General features: G+C 38.4%; 1 protein-coding gene across 1 annotated transcript; it reads left to right on the top strand.

The window, feature by feature from the left end:
* Positions 1-1,114: 1,114 nt before the first annotated feature.
* Positions 1,115-22,667, top strand: LOC141784885 (synaptic vesicle membrane protein VAT-1 homolog). The gene is made up of 6 exons (XM_074662830.1): positions 1,115-1,714; positions 12,900-13,107; positions 16,442-16,612; positions 16,710-16,799; positions 18,336-18,574; positions 19,254-22,667. The coding sequence occupies exons 1-6, from the start codon at positions 1,328-1,330 to the stop codon at positions 19,443-19,445; spliced, it is 1,287 nt and encodes a 428-aa protein (XP_074518931.1). The 5' UTR covers positions 1,115-1,327; the 3' UTR covers positions 19,446-22,667.
* The last annotated feature ends 104 nt before the right edge of the window (positions 22,668-22,771 follow it).

Here is a 22,771-nt window from a genome sequence, read left to right as displayed (position 1 = left end):
TCTTTATTTTACTGCCTTTCCGTATAAGTACCTATACAACAAGTTCACTATTGCAATAGTCACTTTTGTAGTTGAAGTAAACATATTTCACTATCAGATAATAGAGTCACTGGTTTGACAGTGATTTGAAATAAAGATGCTCATTAAGTCTTGTCACATCATCTGGTGGCTCCCATGGATCTCAATATCTGCTTGGATTAAGATACGAGTGTCATCTCCAGCTGTTTCCTCTAATAATCCAGGTTCTGCCAGCAGGAGTCCAGTGTCCGGGTTTTGAATCTCTCCACAGCTCTCTGACTCACATTTGGCCAACAACACGGATCGGTCACTTTTCCAGCTGTGTCAAAGTAAACGTAAACAGGAAGAGAGACCGGAAGTGGGACGACTTGGTGTTGAAATAAAAGCCAAGTGAAAAAAAACGAGTTTCCTCAGCTTTTATTTCTACAAGTTCATCGATAAAAAATTAATAATAAATGAAAAAAAGGAGACAGAGGAAATTAATTAAAGATCATTTCACTTTGAGAAACTAAGGCTTTTCTATTTATTTTTCTAATTATCTTACATCATATCTATGATGTAGATTTTAAAACAAGGCTTGTTTGGGTCTGATTTAAAAAAAAAAAAAAAAAAAAAGGATCAAACGTTACTTTAATTTTTGGGAACAGACCATTTTCCATGTTTTATTAACTATCTTATTTTATGAATTTGTATGATTTTTTTTCTCCTTTTTTTGCATATATTTTTTCCTTAATTCTGGATGAATTAAACATGTGTTTGTTTTTTGATTTGAAGCTGAAGCTGCCATGCAGCTTCACATTTTTACGTATATATTTTTTCATCCCATTCATGTCATTAAATTATAAAATAGCCTTTTCCTCGCAAATCGATGCATTTGAACAGCCAGAGTTTTGTTTTCCGCAAATTATGGGAATAGATAGCCAAATTGTATACCATCCTTAGTGACAGTTTAAAGTACTACAGATTGCACCATTTTTTATTAGTTTATTTTTACCTTTCGATGACTGAAATCAACCCTATTAAAAATACTTTTCACTTTTGGTCTTTTATTGTGAAAATCAATACCGGAAGCAGGGTTTAAAATGTGCGGTTTGACGTTTGTCACTTGTTGAGCGCAGCGCGCACCGAGGAAACAAACCAGCAAAGATTAATCTGACTTTAATGATCGATCCAGCTCTGTCCAGAGAGTGACATCTGCTCCAGAGGAAACATCCGGGGATTTTTCGGAGTATTTCGCAGATTTCGCCTCCACAGGCTGAGACTCTGATCTGAAAAGCTTTCAGGGCACAAACCATCACAAGTGTTCATCATGTCTGGTGAAGAGGCTCCAACTCAGCAGCAACAACCTGAGCAGGAGAAAACGCCCGACGAGCCTCCCCCAGCGGCTCCAGAGGCGCCGCAGGAGTCCGGGGACAGCCCCGCAGCTGCAGCCGAGGAGAAGCCGCTCCCCTGCCGGGCTCTGGTCCTGACCGGGTACGGGGGCTACGACAAAGTCAAGCTGCAGGTGAAGGCGCTGAGTCCCCCGCAGCTGAAGCCGGGGGAGGTCCTGGTGCGGGTCAAAGCGTGCGGGCTGAACTTCGCCGAGCTGCTGGGCAAACAGGGACTGTACGAGCTGCTGCCCGCCCCGCCCGTCACGATGGGGATGGAGGGCTGCGGGGTCATCGAGTCGTGCGGGGAGGATGTGAAGGACCGGAAAGTGAGTACAGGCCTGCTGAGAGCTCGCTCCCATTAAATGTCACTGTGCACATAAACGATAAGCTCTGACAGAGAGTCCTGAGAGGGTTTATGGAGGAGGACAGAGCATCCTCTCCCTGCAGACTGACCCTGCTGTTAGACTCTGTTAGACCTCTTGACCTGAGCTGGAACTGGAGATTTAAGAGTTTATTTAAAGAGAATGGTAACAAGTCTCTGTTATGAAACACAGTAGCCTCGTTTTTCTCTCTCTAACAAAAAGAAAACACTAATAATTTACATGGAACAAATGGATATTATCTTTTTAGGGTGTCTTTTTTTAAGTTAGCAATTATGGGGAAGAAAATGAAAATTACTTGAGAAAAATCCCTAAGTCAAATAATCCCTCCACAGGGAAATGATTGCATAAAGTGGCAGTTGGTTGGTCTAGCAGTTTAAATATGCGCCCCATGTACAGCAGCTATACAGTCCTAATGTATGTATGTATAATATTCAGAAACATCGTTAAATCTAGAGAATAATAATTGAAATGAGATGTTACATGAATGTAAAAAAAATTGTACATGTGATGTAATTTTTTTTAATTATATTTGCAAAAAATTCAAAAATAAATAAATTAATTCCAAAAAAATTCAAAAATTTAGAAATTTAAAAAAATTGCAAAAATTAATTCAAAAAATCAAAATTTGCAAAAATTTACAACATTTTTGACATTTGAGAAATTTGCAAAACTTTCACAACAACTTTGAAATTAAAAAAATGTGAACTTTTATTACAGTTTTAAATTTAAAAAATCAAATGATTTTGTATTTTCAAAAAAATGCAGAAACTAAAACAAAAAAGAGAATTTGAAAATTTGCAATATTTTCAAAGAAAACCTAAATTTAATACCAGATATTGATAATATAACTCAGAATTTTTTTCCAGATTGGTCTCTTTTGTTGATTAAGTTTTCTTACCAGGGCTGTAAAACCTCTGTAAGAAAAATAAAAAAATTTAATGATATCTTTTTAAAGCTGCAAGAAGCCACTGAAAAGGAGTCAAAGACCAGCATGAGGCTTCAGAGCCACAGGTTGAAGACCCTCGGGTTGGACTTGTCACATTTCATCGTTTTCAGTTCAGGATTCATCTGCAAAATTTATAAAAATTTCCCCAAGAACATAAGAAAACATCTCCACAATTTGTAAGGGCCGGACCAACATTCCTTTAATTCTTCAAACACACATTTCCATTCTCAAAAAGGCACAAAATTCTCACAGTTTTTAAAGTTTGGATCCATAAACCCTGATTAAAAAAAAAAGTAGTTTACAGCTGCAGAATCTTCCTGTAGTTTTGGTCCGAGGTCTTTATCAGACCGGGCCCTCTAATTCCAACGTTTCCTGTTTTTAAACACTTCTTTCCGATATGTTTCAGAGAGAGAGTGGAGAAGAAAAGCCCCTTGATAAACTAAACTAAAGTGAACTGTGCTCTTCTTGTACTGGAAAACTGTGAGGAAAGAGACGGTGCTCTAAATTACAGGAGCACTTAAAGTGTTTTTACATTCTTTTCCTGCTCTCTGATAAGAGCGTTCAAAGGCTGAGTTTTATGGACTCCTGATTTATTATGTCAGGTAGAAATACTAAAACCACAAGCAGCGATAAGCTGGCCCTTGATATTTTTATAATCTTCAGTAATGCGGATGAGCGATCATCAAAGAAAGTGGATGATTTGAAGTATGTTTGAAGGTTTTTATTGAAGTAAATATCCCGTGTGGTGCTTTAAAAGAGATCGAACAACTTTCTTAGACACACTACAATGCATTACCAGAGGGTGGCGCTATTGCAGTAGTAGAGATTTGAGCCTAAAGATGTTATAGATGTGTTGAGGGGTGGAGCTTGATGGTGTGTGTGAAATTTGAAGCAGATTGGACCTGATACGAAGGAGCTACAACGACTTCCTGGTTCAAGGCGAGATATCAGAGTTTGAGGCGGCGCCGTAGATTTATCCTTCATCTACACGACATGACTTGATCAGTGATGCTTTAAAAAGGCCTGAAATACATTTCTGAGTGCATTTGGAAAGAATTTGTAAAAAAGGGGATTAGTTTTTAATCACAGAGTTAGAAATATGAGTCCCTGTTGACAGCAGGGGGGCGCTGTACTTCACGTGATTGTCAAAATCTGACATTTAGCTGAAATTTGTGAACTTCTTGTTTGGAATTTAAGATGGTCGTAAGAGACTTTTTTGTAGGTCTTGTTGTGATGGTTGTGCAAGAAAAATTTCAGGCGTGTAGCTGAAAGTCACTGCCTTTTGTGTCATGGTGGAGCTGCAGGTCTATTTGCAGGTAACGCTCTCCTATCCTGAGATACTGCAGGGCTGATCCACAGGCCAAAGCCTCCACCTGTGACGTGCATATAGAGTTAATTTACAGTAACATACTGAGGATATCAGCAGTGACTCACAGAGCTACCCCCATGTCTCCTTGAATGAAGACTTCCAGCAGCATCATGTTTTCATGTTGTTTCTCGCTGAAACCACGTCTGAAAGGTCTTCTCTGTTAAACCATCCGGTTCACAAAAGGTGCATTCATTGTTTTTTTATGTAAATGTGGAACATCAGATGACCTTTAGGAAGACCTCGTAGAAAAATGTGATGCTGCTGACCTTGTTTTTTCGTCTGTGTTCTGGGTTAGGATGGAAAGGGGTGGAGCGGTGATGTTTTTCAGGATGGATTAATCATTCAGGGAGCTTTCTCAGTTAATCATTAACCGTCCACTGTAGCAGAGTTTCTGCTGTGCCTCTTCAAATCTGACAGAGGTGACGTTTAACTTAGGTCTAACTGAAGAATGTGCTTTTTTTCTGGGTGCTGCTCAGTTTCCCAAAACAAAGATGGCTGAAATCAATAACTAAATATACACCCCTGCTGTCCAAACTGACAAGTAAATATCCATGTGTTGTAAAATCCCTGAATCTGTCTGTTAAATGCTCAAAATGCTCCAAACAATTAAAGAAAAAAACACAAAATCCTTTCTTCAGAGGGGATGGGCCTCAAACACCAAGGTCTCCTCCTCGGGCTGTCCAATCAGAGGGAAGTGGAGTTTCCTGAGCAAGGAGTCTTAAATTTGAGTAAATAATAATCTAATCAAGATGTTTCTTGTGTTTATAAAATTGCACATATAATGGCTCAGTTTTTTATTTCGGATAAATTTGCAGATATATTTAAAAAAGGAATTTTTTTTTTTAAATCTAAATTTGCAAAATAAATGAAATTCCAAAATGTTGCAAAGTTTTTCAAAAATTTTGAAATTTTAAAAATTGCAACATTAAAAAGAAAATACATTAAAAATATGCAAAAATATGCAAAATTATAAATATATATATATATATATATATATATATATATATATATATATATATATATATATATATATATATATATATATATATATATATTTTTATATATATATATATATATATATATATATATATATATATATATATATATATATATATATATATATATAAATTAACAAATACAAAGTCAACAAATAAATTAAATCTCAAAAATTTTCTAGATTTTCAAAAAGTTGTAAAAATGTCAACATTTCCAAAACAAAAAATTAAAAAGTCATTAAAAAGTGTGCAAAAATTTGCAGAAAATTTAGATAATTTGCTAATTAATTACAAAAATTTTATTCCACAAATTTGCTAGATTTTCAAAAAATTGTAAAAATGTCAAAATTTGCAAAAAAAAATTATAAAGTCATTAAAAATGTGCAAAATATGCAGAAAATTTAAATAAAAATAAAGAATAAAAATGTTAATAAATTAGCAAATTAATATAAATTTTTGTTCCCAAAATTTGCTAGATTTTCAAAATGTTGTAAAAATATCAAAATTAGCTAAATTTGAAAAAAAAACCGAAATTGAAATATTTTTCAAGAGGTTGCAGAAATTTGGTTAAAAAAAAGAATTGTTTTAAAAACAAGGAAATTATTTTTAAAGAAAAAATTCAATCTTTTCTTTTTAAAGCTACAAGGGGCCACTGCAAAGGAGGCAAAGAGCATGAGGCTCCAGAGCCGCAGGTAGAAGACCCTTGGGCTTGACTTTTCACATATCACAAATTCACCATATTCAGTTTGGGAATCATCGGCAGCATTCGTTAAGGTTTCACAAAAACAAAATAAAAAAATAAAATCTTAAAATTCTCCCAATTTAACGTACTGGGATCCATAAACGTTGATTAAAAAAATAGTTTAAAGCTGCAGAAACTTAGACCAGGAGTAGGGCTTTATTTTATTTAGCAACAAATCAGAAGTTTTCATCCAGATTTTAAAAAATGAAATAAAAATGTTGTTGACAACCCTCTAAGAAGTGATCAATCTTGTGGTAATAAACAAGTCTTACAAATCTCAATATTGTATCATTAGATGTTAGTTGATTACAGAGCACAGGCTTTGGTTTTGGTGGTTATGAATTGTTGATGAATTCCAGACTGAAAATGTGGGGAGGGTCTCAGTGAACGTCTGAACGGGACTTTCCCAAACGACTTTTACTCTACCAGAGCGCCAGGGTCAGTGACGCCCGCTCAGATCCATGATCTTGACGCAGGTGCTGCACAGGGATGAGTTTTATCTGTGTATGCAAACGACTGTGACAGCATCATCCAGGAAACTTCATCTAAAAATGTTCAGATCAGCACACTTCACACTTCACGCCGTGATTATCTTCAGCTGAACGATCATGATGACATTTAAAGACTGAACTTATACAAAAATGTGTTGTGTACAGTGGATCACAAGATCATGTTTTAATTTACCGGGCTGTGTTGGGGAGGAGGAGGCCAGGGGGCGTAAGAAGTGCATGCCTGTTGAGGTTAAACTGGGTTCAAGTCTTACAAGATCTTCTTTTGTCCAACCAAGAGCCAGAATTACTCAATAGGGAGATTTTTCAGAATCACCAAAAGATTTTCCAGAAAGTTTGTCATGATTAGTGTAACAAAAAAGGAGATACGTCTTTTACCCGTGCGTCTATCTGAAGCTCCTCTCTGCTCCTCCGTGTGGATTCCTTCCTCCCCCGAACACTACAGTCCTTTCCCACCCGTCCATCATTCCTCCCTCCCTCTTTGTCCACATTTTTTGGACAGCAGCATTCCTATAGAGGGGAATACCGCGTTCCAATCCCTCTGTTTTTTTCTCATGGAAGGAAGCAGCAAAACCAAGACACCACAAACCCCAGCAGCAGCAGCAGCAGCAGCACAGGATGTGGTAAAAACAAAGATCCTAACTAGGTTAAAGTCAAACATTCAGGGGGCTTGAAGTACAGGTTGAATCGTGTTTGATTCGACATCTTTGAGATATGAGTGTTAGGACCTGGGTGGGACACATCTGGAGCTGCTGAGGAGCAGATAGTGATAACACAAAGGTTAGCCAAAGTCTCCCAGAGAGCCTGATCTGGGCCTGGCTTTGGGAGCGCTCCCTCCAGAGGAGGACAGGAGGGCGTGGCCGTGTCTGAAGGAGCAGACGGAGCAGATGTGTGATGTAGGATCTCGTTACAGCTCGCCCATCCAGAACCCACTTCCAGCATTACATCGTCAACAGATGTTTCCAGACACAATGCCTCGACAGCCAGCGATAACGTGTCTCAGCTTGATTGATATTTTGGAGGCTGGGAGCCGTTCTGTTTCCAGATCGAGTGATGGAAATGAAAAACACCATCTGTTCTGCAAACACACGTTTTAATCATGTGTGTGTGTGTGTGTGAAGCGAGGTGTGAGGTGTGAGGCGTTTTGGTCAGTTTAAAGGTGAAGTTTGTAGGTTAAAGTGTGACGAATCAACCTCAGACTGTGGGAAAGTCTCAGGTTGACAGGTCTTTTCTTAAACTCATTGTTCTGTTTCTATTCACAAACCCATCCTAACCATAAGTAGAGTCATTAAACCAGCTCCACCTGGCTCCACCTGGCTCCACCTTGGCCTCTGTTCTTGTAGTACCAGTCAAACAAACACAGCAGCCTCTTGTCTTTGATACTGAACCGTGTCACCGCGTTCGTCTGGTCTGACGGCTATAAATAGATCTGTTGATGATGCAGCGAGCTCTGACATGTCTTTGCCCGTCTTTATCTCTTCCCGTGTTGATATCAGCGACTCTGCCATCACACTTTGTTTGGCTCGAGAACTGTGATGAATTCCTCTCCAACATCCTCACACTGTAAAACATCATAAGTTGACATTACTCAAAAAAGAAATGGAAACTTAAGTTACGCTGACTTACATATGACAAGTAAATACAACTTGTGTACAGCTCTGTATTTATCGCCAAGGGGAAGGGTTAAAACTAGGGCTAGGCAACGATTAAAACCTTTAATTGTAATTAATCGCATGATTTACCTGATTAATCATAATTAATTGCATTGTAAATTCAAAATCTAATAATGAATTCAAAAGCAGTGTATAGTGCACTTTTATTGGAATGTTCTGCCATATGAACGAAAGTGCCATAACATCTGTCATGCAAACACTAAATCAGTACTTGTTATACAGTAATAGTTAAATCACATGTTTAGTGCAAATCAAATTTACAAAATTAAAGCTTATTGCCACTGTCAGGGCATTAAAGTGATCCTCCGGGATGGAACAAGTTGGGTCCTATTACAAGGTTTAGGGCAGAAATTACCCCTACAGCAGTGTTTTTGTGCAGCAGAAGCCCAGAGTGCTCACACCAAACACCCCCTCCCTGCTCCTCTGCAGGTTTCCTCTGCACTCAGACGGGGCCATATTTTACTTGACCAAAAACACACATAAACGGACTCCCACCAAAAAATCTGATATGGGTCTGCATTCACGCTTTATTTAGAGAATTTTCAGCGCGTTACTTTCACACAAAAACACCGCTAAATAAGGCTCTAGTTCTCATCGTGTCTCTTCGTCCTGGCAGACTACCTGCGTTTGTTTATATCTGGCACGGACTGATACACTAAGCGGCGAGCGCCTTTAAGTTCCGTGGCGTTGCCCCTCTTCTCCATGCTTGTTTTGGTTACTCATCGTGTTTTTCCGCCAATTTCACTTCCAGTTCCACCGCGGTCAGCAACAGACATTTACAAAATAAAAGCATGTGAGCAACATGCACTAATGTGCGATAAAATATTCAACGGCATTAATAGATTGACGGGTTAGCGTGAAAATAATGTGTTAACTTGCCCAGCACTAGTTAAAACACATCTCTTGGAAACAAGACCCTACTTGATCTCTGCTACGTCGTCACCCCGATACACTTGCTCGCTGTCGTAGTCAAAGCGACTGTTTCTTTTCTTCCAAACCAAACACATTTTCCCTAACTGACGATATAAGCTAACATTACGGTATATAGAAGCTACATTATGTAGCTTCTGAGCTTCTTTACGGATGGAGAAAGCTGTCATTCGAGATTAAAAAATAAATACACCTGGTAGAAATGTTTCTCATGTCTGTTTGTTGTGGTGATTTGAAGATATCATCTGGCTGTCTTGTATTCAAGTCCGCTTTTTTCTTAAAAGTTTCATTTTCATTACTTATACGAGGCTAAAAACAAGGTTTTACATTGTGTATAACGATGATTGACAGCTGCCATTCTAGTGGATTTTTTTCGGAGATTGTAAGAAGTGATAAGACTTATTGTTTTTGCCACCCAGCTCCGCTCAGATTCTCAGACTCTGGCTGCCATTGGTGGTGCCTGTGACGGGGGAAATTTGGCTTCAAAACCATAAAAGGCGGAGCCACACTGTCCACTCTATGTGCAGGCTATGTACAAGGCTGTGCATAGTTGACGACTCTTGATCGCTAGCATGACTTTGCATTGTCGTCAATTTTTTTGGAGGAGTTCCCGATCCATTTTTCAGCATCTCCTCCTTCTTGTTCTGGATGCAAACGCTCCATCCTGTTGACTCCTGGTCTGGCTCCGTCCATCATGTCAGGCTGTTGGTGACATAGAGTTGAACACGATCTCGTTTCAACACTGTTTGTTTTTTATTTTGAAAGTATTTTAGATGGGTAATGTGCCCAACTTCCTGTCCCGCTCAATTAGCCTGAGTGCATTTCTATTATTAATGCTCCATAGCGCCACCATGGGGCTCAAATTTTCAGCCCCTACTTTGAGCTACAGACCTGAAATTTTTTGAGCATAAGAATCATGCCTAGACCTACAAAAAAGCCTATTATGACCATAGTGAATTCTGAACAGGGAGTTCGCAATTTGGACGCAAACATCGGATTTTGACGATTTCAAGCCTATGCATTACGTTCAACAATCCCTAAGTTTTTCATCTGATCAACTTCAAACTTGCCATATGAATTCTACACAAATTGATGATGGAAATTTACAAATGGATTTTTGATACCTCAGTGGGCGTGGCCACAGAAGATCGCCAAAGTTGACCATTTGGCTGCTTCATGAAAGTCTTAATAGCTGTCCTGTGCAATTTTGGATCAGGACCAAAATGCAAACACAGGTTCAGTGTCACAGCCTGAGTGCATTTCTATCACTTGTTGCACAAACATTAATGCTCCATAGCGCCACCCACGGGCTCAAATCTGCCCATGCGCATCTCTACAGCAGGGTCTCATATCCACAGCGTTCCCTCCTCACTCACGGTTACAAAACAGTCATAGAAAAAAATGCTTCATTAAAACCATTTTCTTAAAACATTAAGAAACATTTTTTTAAATTTGGCGGACAGAGAATCTGTGATTGAAAAGTATGGCGGACTCTAGGTTAGTTTGTTAAATTTTGAGGTAGATTTATACAAAGAGATGATTTGAAATGAATCAAATCACTACACACATGAGACTTTTATTCAGTTAATGGAAAAAAAACTTAAACTGTTTTTTTTTTTGTAAGTTGGACCAACAGTTTGTTTTTTTCAGTGTATGTGAATTTACCCACAAATGTTGAAGAAAAAAAACGTAATATTTTTGGATTGAAGTCAGTGTGGTGTTTTACAGTGCAGTGTTTCCTAAAACATCTCTGTCAGTTACCTCAGTTCATGTCAGCGTCCAGGAACTGAGCTCAGCCTTTTTCAAACTGACTATTGAGCATTTTTTGAGTTCATGCAGCGACGCTTTGGTTTCATAAGAGCCGCAGTTGAGAAATTTAATCCGCCCAAGATGCAGCACTTCATCCAAGGGGAAGTAAAAGTGTTAAAACTGGAGCTGGAGAGATATCCCAGCCCAACCGACGCTTGTTTGTGCCCCTGTGTGTGTACATGTGTGTGTGTGTGACCGGGCTATTGTCATGGTTTCTGTGCAGCAGGAAGTGGGCGTGGCTCAGCACGTTTGAGGCCGTTCTGACAGGAAGCCGTGCAGCGTTCACAATCAGATCAGACGTCTTTCCTGCGCCCCTCTTTCTACGCGAGTTTCACAACAGCGGTGATAGTGATACGACGACACTTCTCAGGGGAAAGTGTGTGTGGGTCTCACTGTGCCACTTCACACACAAACAGGAACACCTCAGGTACACAGCAGGTTTATGATGATATGAGATATGTAACAACACAATACAATATTATACCACAGGACATGCTTTGAATATAAGATATGAAACGTTAGGGTATGATGCCATAACTCAAATAGTCAAAAAACACAAAACAAAACAAACAAAAAACATATATTTTCAAACAGGAAATAAACAATAATTGGGATTAAAGTTTAATAACTAGTAAAAATACCTTTTTTAAAATGTAAATCTGTCTGCCCCCTGGGGGCTTCGTTATCAAAGACACATCACATGACTTCTTGACGGCTCAGTCTCAATTTTCCATGTGTTGTTACAGGAAGCACTGCGTGAAATAGACATTACAGAGTCTGTGGTGATAAAAAGCATAGAGCTCAGAGAGGAGGCAGCAGATTCCCCTTACCGTCTTATTTTCTCTTTTTTACTGCTTTTATTTTATTTTATTTTATTTTATTTTATTTTATTTTATTATATCTAAACTTTTTTCTTTAACAGTACCATGAGAAGGATCTAAAATTCTTCATCTTTTGATGTTTTAATTGTTTTGATCTTTTATAGTTTTTTTTATTAAGAGATGTTCATCTCTCCATAACCTGGTGCTTATTTCTATATTTTTCCTCACATTTCTCTTTTACCTCTTTTTTTTTTAACTCCTTTTCTTTTCTTTCTTTTTTTATTGTAATTATGTAAAGCACTTTGTAACATTGTTTTTAAAAAGTGCCATAAAATGTAATAGTAATAATAATAATAATAATAATAATAATAATAATAATAATAATAATAATATAGTTAATAATAAAAATAATCATAGTAATCAGTTATTATTATTATTATTATTATTATTATTATTATTATTAATATTAATATTACTGTTGTTGCTGTTGTTTTTGTTGTTAATATTGTTATTATTATTATGATTATTAATATTTTCTTTTCAATGGCAGCTAAAAGTTAGTTTACACAAAGCTTGCGCCACATTTGGTCATTACATCTTATGGCCGAGTAGCTCATTGTTTTTTGAAAGTGCTTTATAAATAATAATAATAATAATAATAATAATAATAATAATAATTATTATTATTATTATTATTATCATTATTATTATTATTATTATAAAATTATAATAAAAAATAATGATTATAATTTATTTTTCATTAATTAATTTCATTTATTTATTTATTTATTTATTTATTTTTTTGGGTCAGTTTTCACAAAACTTGGGCCGCATTTTGTCACTACATCTTATAGCCAGATGCTCGTTTCTTTTGAAAAGTGCTTTATAAAAAAAATAATAATAAAACAAAATAATAATAATAATAATAATAAGAATAATAATAATAATAATAATAATAATAATAAACATAGTTATTTATTTATTTATCTTTTTCCTTTTTTATGGCCACTTAGAGTCAGGTTACACAAAGCTTATGCCACATTTTGTCATTACATCTTATGGCCAAGCAGCTCAGTCTGACACATCTCTGTTTAGTTTACCTCAATGCTTATTCTGTTAGCCTCACAGCTATGGTTAATTACAAAATGTCAACAACTATTGATGAATCCTTGATCCTGCATGCATACAGAGAATAAACCCTGTAGACTGCCTCCTGTGGCACCATCAGCACTTGAAGAAGTTTAGGATCTAGTGGCTGGTTTTGCTGAAATGAGCGGGTCTCAGTGGAGATTCAATAAAAACTATATTAACTAACATTTTGTTTTTCCTCTCAGGTGGGGGACCGTGTCATCACGCTGGCTTTCAGCGGCATGTGGCAGGAGCTGGTGGTTGTACCTGGCGACCGCACCTTCCTGATGCCTGAGCAGATGAGCTTTGAGGAAGGAGCCGCTCTGCCGATAAACTACCTCACCGCCTACATGATGCTGTTTGAGATGGCCAACCTGAGGCCGGGGAAGAGCGTGCTCGTCCACATGGCGGCAGGTAAAACACGAACACAGTGCTCCCTGAAGACACAAGACCTCTTATTCCCACAGTCACTGAACGAGACATCTTCCTTATTAAAACTGTGATGGTATTTTCCTCATGTCTGAGATTCCTTCAACTCCAAAACGAAGGATTCAGACGTGGTTTCATCTTTAGAAAGTGTTGTAGAGATTCTGATTCATGATTCATTCTCCTCATTTTGTGCGCTCGGATGGATTCTCCCCCACACGACTTGATCGTGATGAGAAAAATCTCATCACACATCTGTCCTCCTGGTTTCCCAGGTAACCTGAGGAGACTCGCAGAAGCTGTTAGCTCGGGGTCGCTAATCACTGCTCCGAATGCAAACATGTTTCTGAGCTGAACACACAGCAGCTGAGAGGCTATCCATCATAGATAAGAGATATCGTGTGTGTATGTGTGTGTGTGTGTGTGTGTGTGTGTGTGTGTGTGTGTGTGTGTGTGTAGGCCTCATTATAGCTTATTCATGAAATGCCAACAGGATCACTATCAGGTGGAGTTGCTTTGGCAACATCCGACACGTTCAGGAGTAATTACTTCTTATTGACTCTGGAGGAGACGGCGAAGCCTCTGGTGGCTCTGATGATCACGCCGACCCTCGTAGCTCCTCTGCTCCTCTGTGTTTCTGAAGTGGGCGAGCGCGGCGCTCTGACGTGCACCAATCGGGACCGAGCAGCGCTTGAGTCAGACTCTGGTAACAGGTGTTGGGCTGTTATGACTCTATTCATGAGATCTGGTCGAACCGCGCCCACACAGACCCTGATGGAGCAGATTAGAGCTGCTGCCCCTGATAGCGTCACTCTGGATGTTTATTTTCATTAAGAAACACTTTGAAGCCGAGCTTAGAGGCTCTGCAGCCGCTCAGAGAGGGTCAACGGGGAGTTTTCTGTTTGTTTTGGAGGATGAGTCATGCTGTGAAATCACCTCGGAAACAAAGGTGGATCAGTCCTCCCTGAGTGTGGGTTTAAAATATGTTAGATGGCTTTAAAATCTCTAAAACCTGTTTGTGATCCATTTAATCCAGTATCATTTATTTTTAAGTTTATTTTCATTGAAAAATTCTGGTGTGGAGAAAACTATCACGCTAGTTTGGCTGATAGTCACATTTTACTCCCAACTTCCAAAGCAAAATAACGAACCTGCATCGAGATATGAACATACAAGCAGGGGCGGGTCCAGATTTTTTAGACTGGGGTTCCCCGACCAGACTTATACAGGGGGGGCATGGATTGCAGTCACTCCACACTCCAGTTTATAGCATTTATGTTTGATGATGATCAAATAATGGTAAAAACCAAACCAAAACAAACCATTAAAAAACATTTGAGACTAAATTTGACTGAGCAGTGCTGCAAAGCAACAAAAATACTTCTGTACAAGCTTCTTAAGTTGTTCTAAAATATTCAAAATGTATAAAATCAGAATTTGTTTGTTATTGATTTAAAATTGCATTTTTCACAACTGTCAATAATCTATTTAGGATCCTTTATAACAAAACATATAGACTGATATTATTATTCATTATAATCTCAACCGCACAATTTTGCCCAATATGGCTATGCTAATGTAAAACAGAATCAAAATCAGGTTTTAAACAAGGAATTTGACTTGGTGTAGTGTTGCAAACAATTAACAAGGAAATAACTTGAGAGGAGCAGCGACTTAAGTTATACAGAATTACAAGCTGTACTTGTTGCAAGGCGCCGCCCTGTTGGTTGTAGCTGCCTGTTGCAGCATTTGTTGGTTGTAGACACCAAACTGTTTTTTCTTCAGTGATATTTTTACTATTTTTTCTCCTGTGTTTGTCTGGAGATCCTACATGTAACCATAGCTGCATTGTTTACATGAGAAATCAGCTGTTAGCAGCCTGTAGTGTGTCAGTGCTAAGTGGTGCTAGGCCGGATGTTTCCCACAAGGTAAAGAGAAGGAGATGAGGACGATGACTAAGAAGTGACAACATCGACCTGTCCTTCCATCCATCGTAATTGGGAACGTAAGATCTATCTCCAATAAGATGGACGAGCTAGCTGTGCTAACCCAGCAACAGAGGGAATACCAGAGGGCAGAGTAGCATCATGCTATTCACAGACATGGCTAACAGAGCTAACAGCAGACACCAAAGCCACATTGGAAGAGCTTCACCTGCTTTATCCCCCTCAGGGATAAATACAGCATTTTCTTTTCTATTCTTTTATATATAATATTCTTTTTCTTTACACTCTGTTAAATAGAATATAGAAAAAAAATTAATATATTTAATATAAAAATACAGAAAAAATACAAAAAAAATCAAAGAATATTTATTGGATTTAAAAAAGTAAATAATAATAATGATAATAAAAATAATGATATGATAATATAATAATAATAATAATAATAATAATAATAATAATAATAATAATAATAAAAATGAAAGACAATTTTATATAATATTTTGACATTTTGTTTCTTTTTTATAAGTGTACATAAATCGTCCTTGGATGGAGGGAAGGTGCCGTGTAAAAGCTCGTCTATGGAACCACGTTGGGTAGGTCCGGCTCTGCCACCACCCTTATATCAGAGTCCAGAGGTCGGTTTCTGTCGTCACTCCGCGTCACAGTCGAGTGCTCTTCTGCATCCTCGCTCTCAAAGGCCGCGTTTCAGAGCCGAGTGGGTGGGAGGCCGTCAGCTGACCTGTATGAATCAGCCACATGAGGCCGGGGTGAAGAGGAGGTTAGGAGGGATTACTGCGAGGCTGCAGAGCCGGGCGGCGGTCGTCGTGAGAGCTTCACATCATTTCAACACAGACAAAGAGAGAAAGAGACAAAGATGATAGAATTCATGTGAACCACGAACGTAAAACCTCCAGCTGCTGACTTTACATCTATGATACATCTCTGACCTTTAGCTTCCTGCTTTTTATTCAGCTCAAAGGTTTTTCTGATCTTCTTCTTCTGAAACTCAGGTTGAAATAACGTCTTTGCCTCGTCTTTCCTTCCTCAAACTGAATCAGACATGAAGCATATTTGTAAATTTTAGCATCTTTCCAGGATTTTTCACTAAGTTGAGATATTTTTGACAATTTTTGACAAAACCTGCAGTGGCTCTTCCTTTAATCATGTGAAAAGAAGCACACAGCACAGGTAGAGACAGGAGCAGGGGGACAGTGTTTTGAGTCAACCCTGGGTTAATGAGCTGCTTAAAGCAGCCGCTGTGAGTCATGCATTAAGTGTCTTTTTTTCTCCTCTGGCCCGGCTCTCTAACACAGCACTTATTCAGTCATCTATTCACCTGCTGTGTTTTTGTTCCTCCTCTCTCTCCTCGTCTGCAGGTGGTGTCGGGATCGCCGTCACCCAGCTGTGTCAGACTGTGAAGGATGTGACCGTGTTCGGTACAGCATCACCGTCCAAACATGAGACCATCTCTCAGGGCGGGGTGACTCACCCCATCGACTATCGAACCAAAGACTACGTGGAGGAGATTCGCAAAATCAGCCCCAAAGGTGAGAAAACACGGAGCTTATCTGTATTATCGGTAAACAGTTCATTATTTTTACTGGTTGAAGCATTTTAAGTCTCCTTTTTTCTGTCTGTGTGCAGGCGTGGATATCGTCCTCGACCCGCTCGGTGGGTCTGACACCCAGAAAGGTTACAGCTTGTTGAAACCTTTGGGCATGCTCATAGTTTTTGGTAAGTAACTTAAAAATCGTCTTTTGACTTTTTTGGGCTTTTTATACAGATACATCAGAGGACAGGTTGTTCGAAAGTTGAGCAGGAATCAGGGTGAGAGTAAAGAATGATGTAAGGAGGAGGCCACATGCTGGATTTGAACCCAAGCCATACACTGGAGGACCAATCCCATGAGGAGAAAACATGTAAAAACATGTTTGTTTGTTTTTTATTCTTTTTTTATTTAATGCTGATTACTTTTTCTAAGCATCTTAAATATAATTTTTTCCTTTATTATTTTTTATTTCAACAAACCACAATATGGTTTCGATAATACACTAAGGTACATTAACATAGTAGATCAGATACAAAAAAAAATATCATAAGCACTTACAATGAAAATTTATTTTTATGGGACTATTATACCAAAAAAAAATACAAAAAATAAAAGATTAATCAATATAATAGGGTTTTTTTTATTAAGAAATCTTTCATATAATTCCACTAAGCCTTCTGCAAAATATCTGTTAGTTATCATCTATACTGTACTGAAGAGAGGGCCAAATAAAAAAAGAATAGATTTATAAATAGAAACAAATTAAGAATTAATTATAATAATAATAACAATGATAATAACAATAATAATTATTATTATTATTATCATTATTGTTATAATTATTATTATTGTAAAATATATTATTTTTATATTATTATTATTTTTATATTATGTTATTAATTCTTATTATTATTATTATTACAATTATTATTATTATTATTATTATTATTATCATTATTATCATCTTTATTATTGTTATTATTATCATTAATATTAATATTATTATTATTATTATAAAAATTAAAATCAAAACGAAAGTAAAATATCGAAGAATCAAGACTCATAAATGATAATATAAATAATAAATAATGATATAAATAATAAGTAATATATTATATATGGTATTATTATATATTTTATATATTATATAAATATAATAAGCTTTAACTGTTTTGTTTCATTTTGGTTGCGTTTTTCTTCCTCTGTCCTATGGCTGCTATTGTAGCTGCTCTGACTAGCTTCTTCCATTCGCAAAGTCACTTGTGCACTTGGCCCGCTGTGATTGGCTGATGTAACCATGTTTAGTCTCCGCCCAGAAACATCCCTATACAACCAAAACATCAGCATCCAGGCAGAGGAAGGGGCTGAGGCCAACACAGACACTGACACACATGTTTAGAGGCCCAGAGGAGTTGATGAGCAGGATTAATCCTGTAAAAGTTGATATTTCAGTAAAATTCTGCAGACCCTACCTTTAAAGCTCTGCACAGCCAATGAGATGTGGTGGAGTCAGGATGAAAAGCAGCAGAGAACTAAAACTCAAAAGGAGACTTCAGGTCTCTTCTGATACGTACACACCTTCAGCTGCAACTCCACTGCTAATATCTGTCATAGATTCTTGATAAATTATGGGAATAATGACATTCTCACTTTATAATCTCATGAAGTCTCTGAATTCCTCCTCCACTCGTACTTTCTAATTCCTGCATTTCTCATTCCAGGAGCGGCCAACTGTGTGACGGGCCAGAAGAAGAACCTGTTAGCCATGGCCAAGACCTGGTACAACCAGCTTTCCCTCTCCGCCCTCAAACTGATGCAGGCCAACAAGGCGGTGTGCGGCTTCCACCTGGGCTATGTACCTGACAGGGACCTCATCACCCGGACCATGGTGAAGCTGCTGGAGCTGTACGAGCAGGGCAAGATCAAACCCCGCATCGACTCACGCTATCACTTCGAGGAGGTCGGTCTACTGAAGTTTTTGATGCTTCAACAGACAACAAACTATGAATTTTTTTTTTTTTAAAGATGCGTCTGTTGTATCTGAGCAGATCCAGACGCTAGCAATTATCTGCTTTTATAGCAAGTCACATCCTCTGCTTTGTGTCTGCGGCTTAAGACTTTCTCTACAACCTCGCCATCACACGGGCTACTCATAAAGAGCCGTTGCCAGGAAACCGCCTCACTGTGTCGTCTATTACTTACGTTAACGTCTTTATTATGAGATTCTCTGAAGTCTCATTGGAAACGTAGGAGTCTGATGCAAGATGATCTGCTCCTTGTTCAAAGGCAGGAAACAGACAAAAGCTGAAGCAGGAAATCAGAGGAAGTGTGTGTGACTAATGACAGAGATACATCAGTGAGATAAACAGCACTTTGACTCGTTTAGCTACATGTCTGAGGGATTAAGGTTTGAGAATCTACAGGAAGAAAATCCACAACTAAAAAAACATCACTTAAAAGAAAATTTTTAGTTGTTTGGATAAAATGTTTGTGTTTAATTTGGAAGATGTCTCTAATTTCAAGCAATTTAGCCTCTTTCAGCTCATTGTTTTGGTTCATGGTGCAAATGAAAGCTGCACCATGTGTAGATAAAATAAAACTCATGCATTTTTCTGTTCTGCTCTTTTGTCGTTTTCAAGGTCGCCGACGCCATGAAGCGCATGCACGAGCGCCAAAACATCGGGAAAGTCATCCTCCTCCCTGAGCCCAAGAAGGAGGAAGAGCAGCCCAAGTCCAACCCTGAACCGACGGAAAATGTGGAGAAAACGGAAACGGCTGTGAGCGAGCAGAAAGAGGAGCCCACAGAGGAAGTTACGGCAGAGAAAGATTGAGTAAGAGCGTTTATTTGTATGATATTTTCGAGCACTTCCTCAATGATTTCCCTCTTAATCGACCGCCAAAAAGAAAGGAAAGTGAAGCAAAGTGAAGACGCCATTAATTCTTTGACTTTTGTCAGTGTTTCCAAACGTTTATGAAGATTTTGTGGTGCAATACGTCCAAAGTGTAGAGTTTTTGATGGGAGTGTTTGTTGTGTTTTTGATGGAGGCGATGTATTCTGATTACAGACAGATGGAGGGCGTGGCTCAAAAATGACAGTAGTTTGTATCAACATGGTGAAAACAATTTTAAATGATCGGATCAGGACATCCCTGATTTCCAGTAGTTAATGAAAAGCAACTTCCATGCTAATTCTTTCCCCATCGTGCGCTGTGTTGTTTACAGTTTGCTCCAGAAGCGTCCATGTTCAGCTCAAAAGTCAAACCAAACTCACCCCCTTCAGATGTCTGCAAAGTTAGGCCCCGTTTACACGACAAGGTTTCATCCGTAAATGCTAAATCGCAGTGAAAAAAATCTGCACGGAACCGCTGTAGTAAGCATGCCAGGCCTGAAGGTGGCGCCACAACTGTCTTGTCCAGAAGCCACTTTTGGGAGATCCCACTGAAGTAGAGTTGGGCTGATTATCTGGTGTATTGGTGAATACCATAGACTGTAAAAAAAAAAAAATGGACGTCCGCTTGCTTGGCTCAAAGTGAGGTCTCGCCAAAAATCTATCTCCCCAGTCATTCCAGATGGGCTGTGGTCAAACTTTAAAAAATTATTACACCTGGTAGAAATGTTTCTCACGTCTCATTGTTGTGGTGATTTGAACACATTATTTAGCTGTCTTGTATTCAAGTCCTCCTTTTTCTGAAAAGTTTTGTTTTCATTAGTTATACGAGGTTAAAAACGAGGCTTTACATAACGGTTAACGATGATTGACAGCTGCTGTTCTCGTGTATTTTTTTCCCTCGCTGAAAGTTGCTCTTTGGACGTTGTTTACTGTTCTAAAAATTAATGCAAACGCAGCAAGTATACTGGAAATGAGGTCGCCACAAAAACTGCTCCCCCTGGTGGCTGGCTGCAGTATAGGTCAAAAAATCCATCTCCCCAGTCATTCCAGATGGGCTGTGGTCAAACTTTAAAAAATTAATACACCTCATAGAAATGTTTTTTATGTCCAATAGTTGTGGTGATTTGAAGATATTATTTGGCTGCCTTGTATTCAAGTCCTCTTTTTTCTAAAAAGTTTCGTTTTCATTCGTTATAAGAGGTTAAAAATGAGGTTTTACATCACGTTTAACGATGATTGACAGCTGACGTTCTTGTGTATTTTTTTCGGAGATTGTAAAATATGTCTGGAGGTAGAGTCAAGAAGTGATTAGACTATCGAAAGACAAAAAAAAAAACTATTATTTTTGTCACCCAGCTCCACTCAGATTCTCCCAGAATCCCTCACAGTCTCTACTGCGCAGACTCTGGCTGCAATTGCTACAATGGCGGCGCCTGAGACAGGGGAATGTTGGCTTCAAAACTGTCCAATGATAAATGGTGAAACCACGCTGTCCACTCTATATACAGTCTATGGTGAATACTAAGAGCAGAAGTGGCTCAAGCCAGTGTGATGTCAGCGTTTCCACTGAAAATGCTGGCGTACTGTTAACACGGCAACGGTGTCGGCAGCGTTTCAGAAAAATCCCACTCTGGAGGCCGTTTCCAAAAGTTTGCGTTTTAGGTCAACTGAAACGCTGTTTCCGTGTAAACGTGAGGCTGAAAAACAACAAAACTTTTGGGTTTCACCCTAAAACTGTTGTCGTGTAAACGGCCCCTAAATATGGTCACATCTTCATGTAAATAGATCTTCTGGAGTAGTTTGGTGCATTTATCTCTGATAGGTCTCAGCTTCACTGTAAACAGTGAGCTACAAACATGCACTCCAGCTTCCTCCGATCATATGAGACTAAGAAAGAGATTTTTTTGTGATTTTCTTGCAGTTTACGGCCTCAAGTTTTTATAAATGAAATCTGCAGATTTAGAAAAATCAAAATGTGAGCTTTATGAGGATTGTTAGCTTCACTTTCATACAGATTTTTAATTTTAAAAGTTAATCCACTGTCATCATATGGGAGGAAACTTCTCAGACTACAAACCATAAAACTTCCTGTACTGAAAACAATCCAGCAGTTTTAGATCCTACAAATGGAGATAACAACATAAAAAACTAATGTGCTCCATATCTCAAATCAGAGAAAGTCATTAAAATGTAATCAGAATACATTCCTGAGCTTTAGAAAGTATTTGTAATCCCATGAACCCGTCCAGCCTGTTCGATGAGTGTTTCAGAAAGTCGAGGTTGTTACCTACCCTGCTTTGATTGTTACATGTTGTATTTTTTCTTCCATATTTGTGCCAAATCTAAAGCCAACTTTCACCACCGCCGTCAGGCAAACTGTGAATAACGATTAGCCGGACTTCCCCGGTCTTGGCAAACCCTGGTGGGTTTTCTCTCCAAACAATGTCAGGCTGAACTGGAGATAAACTGTTTGGCAGGCGTTTGGATGTTTCTGTCCTCTTCGCTGTTTCTTCAGAATCAAGGTGGATCATTCAGAGTTTACAGAACGGCAGCACAGATTACACACGTCAAACTATGCTCTGCTTTTTGCAATTTGTATTTCTCTGCTCGAGTATATTCTGTCAAAGCGTTGATAAAAATAGACGAAGGTTTGATTATTCAGCTTCTTTGCATCATTTTCTTTGAATGTATGGTTGTTAAATCGTGGCGTTTGGGCTCAGATGTTTCGTCCAGCTGTGGGTGTAATTTAACGCTGTGACGCTGAAGAGGCTGCTGAAGCACAACAGAGAGTTTTCACACACACACACACACACACACACACACAGCTCCTCACATTCCTCTCCCCTCCCTCACACTCCTGCTTTCTGTCTCCCTCAGAGCTCGTCCTCCACCCTCCTCCCGCCTGTGCCGCTTTTATTTTCTCCAAAGCACTTGAGACAAACTGATGCTTTATGTTATTTACATTTTAGAGATCTTTTTCCTTTTGGCCGCTGGGATAAGTATTGTTCAGTTTGGCCAGGTTTCCATCTCCTGGTTTGAAGTAAGATGTGAAGTGGATTCAGAGTGAGGATCGGAGTCGGTTTAACCAAGTGTAAGTGAACTTTAACTAAAGAGTGTTTGGTTTGTAGGTTGTTCCTCAACTTTAAAAGAAAGTTGGTAAAAGTTTAAGAGAAAAAACACATCAGAGTCTGTTTCTGTCTTTAAAATCCTTTAAAAAACTTCAATTTGGTGCTTTGATCCTGGAACATGTCGATAAAACAAGGTTTG

This window comes from Halichoeres trimaculatus, unplaced genomic scaffold (assembly GCF_033239565.1).
Source record: "Halichoeres trimaculatus isolate MK-OKI-2021-1 unplaced genomic scaffold, fHalTri1.1 fHalTri1_scaffold_23, whole genome shotgun sequence".
NCBI classification, from domain to species: domain Eukaryota; kingdom Metazoa; phylum Chordata; class Actinopteri; order Labriformes; family Labridae; genus Halichoeres; species Halichoeres trimaculatus.
The sequence above is the reverse complement of the archived record's forward strand: the minus strand, read 5'-3'. Positions and strand labels throughout refer to the sequence as shown.

Excerpts from the sequence above, each read along its gene's own strand:
- LOC141784885 (XM_074662830.1), top strand. The coding sequence starts at position 1,328 with ATGTCTGGTGAAGAGGCTCCAACTCAGCAGCAACAACCTGAGCAGGAG. Across the intron at positions 1,715-12,899 it reads AGGATGTGAAGGACCGGAAA|GTGGGGGACCGTGTCATCAC; the intron begins GTGAGTACAGGC and ends TTTTCCTCTCAG. Across the intron at positions 13,108-16,441 it reads GCTCGTCCACATGGCGGCAG|GTGGTGTCGGGATCGCCGTC; the intron begins GTAAAACACGAA and ends CCTCGTCTGCAG.